The sequence below is a fragment of the Vollenhovia emeryi genome, unplaced genomic scaffold, assembly GCF_000949405.1.
Source record: "Vollenhovia emeryi isolate VEMERY1.0 unplaced genomic scaffold, V.emery_V1.0 DF949642.1, whole genome shotgun sequence".
NCBI lineage: Eukaryota > Metazoa > Arthropoda > Insecta > Hymenoptera > Formicidae > Vollenhovia > Vollenhovia emeryi.
Genome location: NW_011956724.1, coordinates 1 through 1310, shown reverse-complemented (window position 1 = coordinate 1310; position 1310 = coordinate 1). Strand labels below are relative to the sequence as shown.

Sequence of the window (1310 nt, the reverse complement as noted above, 5' to 3'; positions counted from 1 at the left end):
AGGGTGACAAATCCCCGATCGCCAGACACTCAATGCGTGTTCATTCCACACCATCACGTCATCCGCGATCATAGTTCGACCACGCATTTACGTGTCGTTTTTAACGCGTCCAATGCCACTACAAACGGCTCCTCCCTTAATGATCACCTCCTGGCCGGACCAAAGCTACAAACGGATCTCCCCGCGATTATTCTGCAATGGCGCTTATTCAAATACGTCTACACCGCTGACATTACAAAAATGTATCGGCAGATTCTAGTCGATCCTCGCGATACCACTTATCAGCGAATTCTCTGGAAGACTCGCGATTCTGACCGACCAAGCGAATTCAAACTGCTAACGGTTACCTATGGCACGGCCTGCGCACCGTTTCTCGCGCTGCGCGTTATTAAACAGTTGATCGCGGACGAAGGTCATAACTTTCCTTTCGCAGCTAAGATTTTGCAAAGCCAAATCTATGTTGACGATGTGTTGTTTGGCGACAACGATCCTGAGCTCCTCCGGCAAATACGCAATGAGCTGCGGGAGATGCTCCAGCGAGGAGGCTTCGAGCTTCGCAAGTGGGCAAGTAATGCCAACTCTCTTTTAACCGACATCAGTCCCGAAAATCACGGACTCGCGTGCAACAAGCCGCTTGAAACGGACGAGAGTCTAAAAGTCCTTGGAATTGGGTGGAATCCAGCGTCGGACGTATTCAATTTCAAGGTCTCTCTCCCTCCAGAAATCCCGCAATCAAAACGCGCGATTCTCTCTACGATCGCGAGACTCTTCGATCCGTTAGGTTGGGTGACGCCCGTTACCATCCAAGCTAAGATATTCCTCCAGTATCTGTGGCAACTAAAGCTCGACTGGGACGACAATATTCCGCTCGAGCAATTGGCCAACTGGCATACGGTATATTCTCAACTAGCGGAACTCAACAAGCTCGAGCTTCCTCGCTGGATCGACGTCGACACAACCGCGGCTCGGTATGAGTTGCACGGTTTCGCCGACGCATCATCAGTGGCCTACGCCGCCGTTATATACCTTAAAGCAATCGCGAAGTCTGGTCATTCCAGGATTTCGCTGATAATGGGAAAATCAAAAGTCGCGCCCATAAAAACACTCAGTATTCCGCGTCTCGAGTTGTCGGCCGCTGTCTTACTATCCCGGTTACTCCGATATGTACAAAATTCACTCAAAATCACTGCGAATTGCTACTGTTGGACGGACTCCTCGATCGTTCTCGCGTGGCTCGGGCAACCACCGTCGAAATGGAAGACATTCGTTGCAAACAGAGTCAGCGAGATCCAGTCGAGCATTCCGTCCGG

The 1310-nt window shown here is 50.8% G+C and overlaps 1 protein-coding gene across 1 annotated transcript; it reads left to right on the top strand.

The window, feature by feature from the left end:
- Positions 1 to 240: 240 nt before the first annotated feature.
- Positions 241 to 1278, top strand: LOC105571157 (the record flags this gene model as incomplete). The annotated part of the gene is made up of 1 exon (XM_012028634.1): positions 241 to 1278. A coding segment is annotated over exon 1 (1038 nt), but the record flags the coding sequence as incomplete, so codon positions are not given.
- Positions 1279 to 1310: the final 32 nt, after the last annotated feature.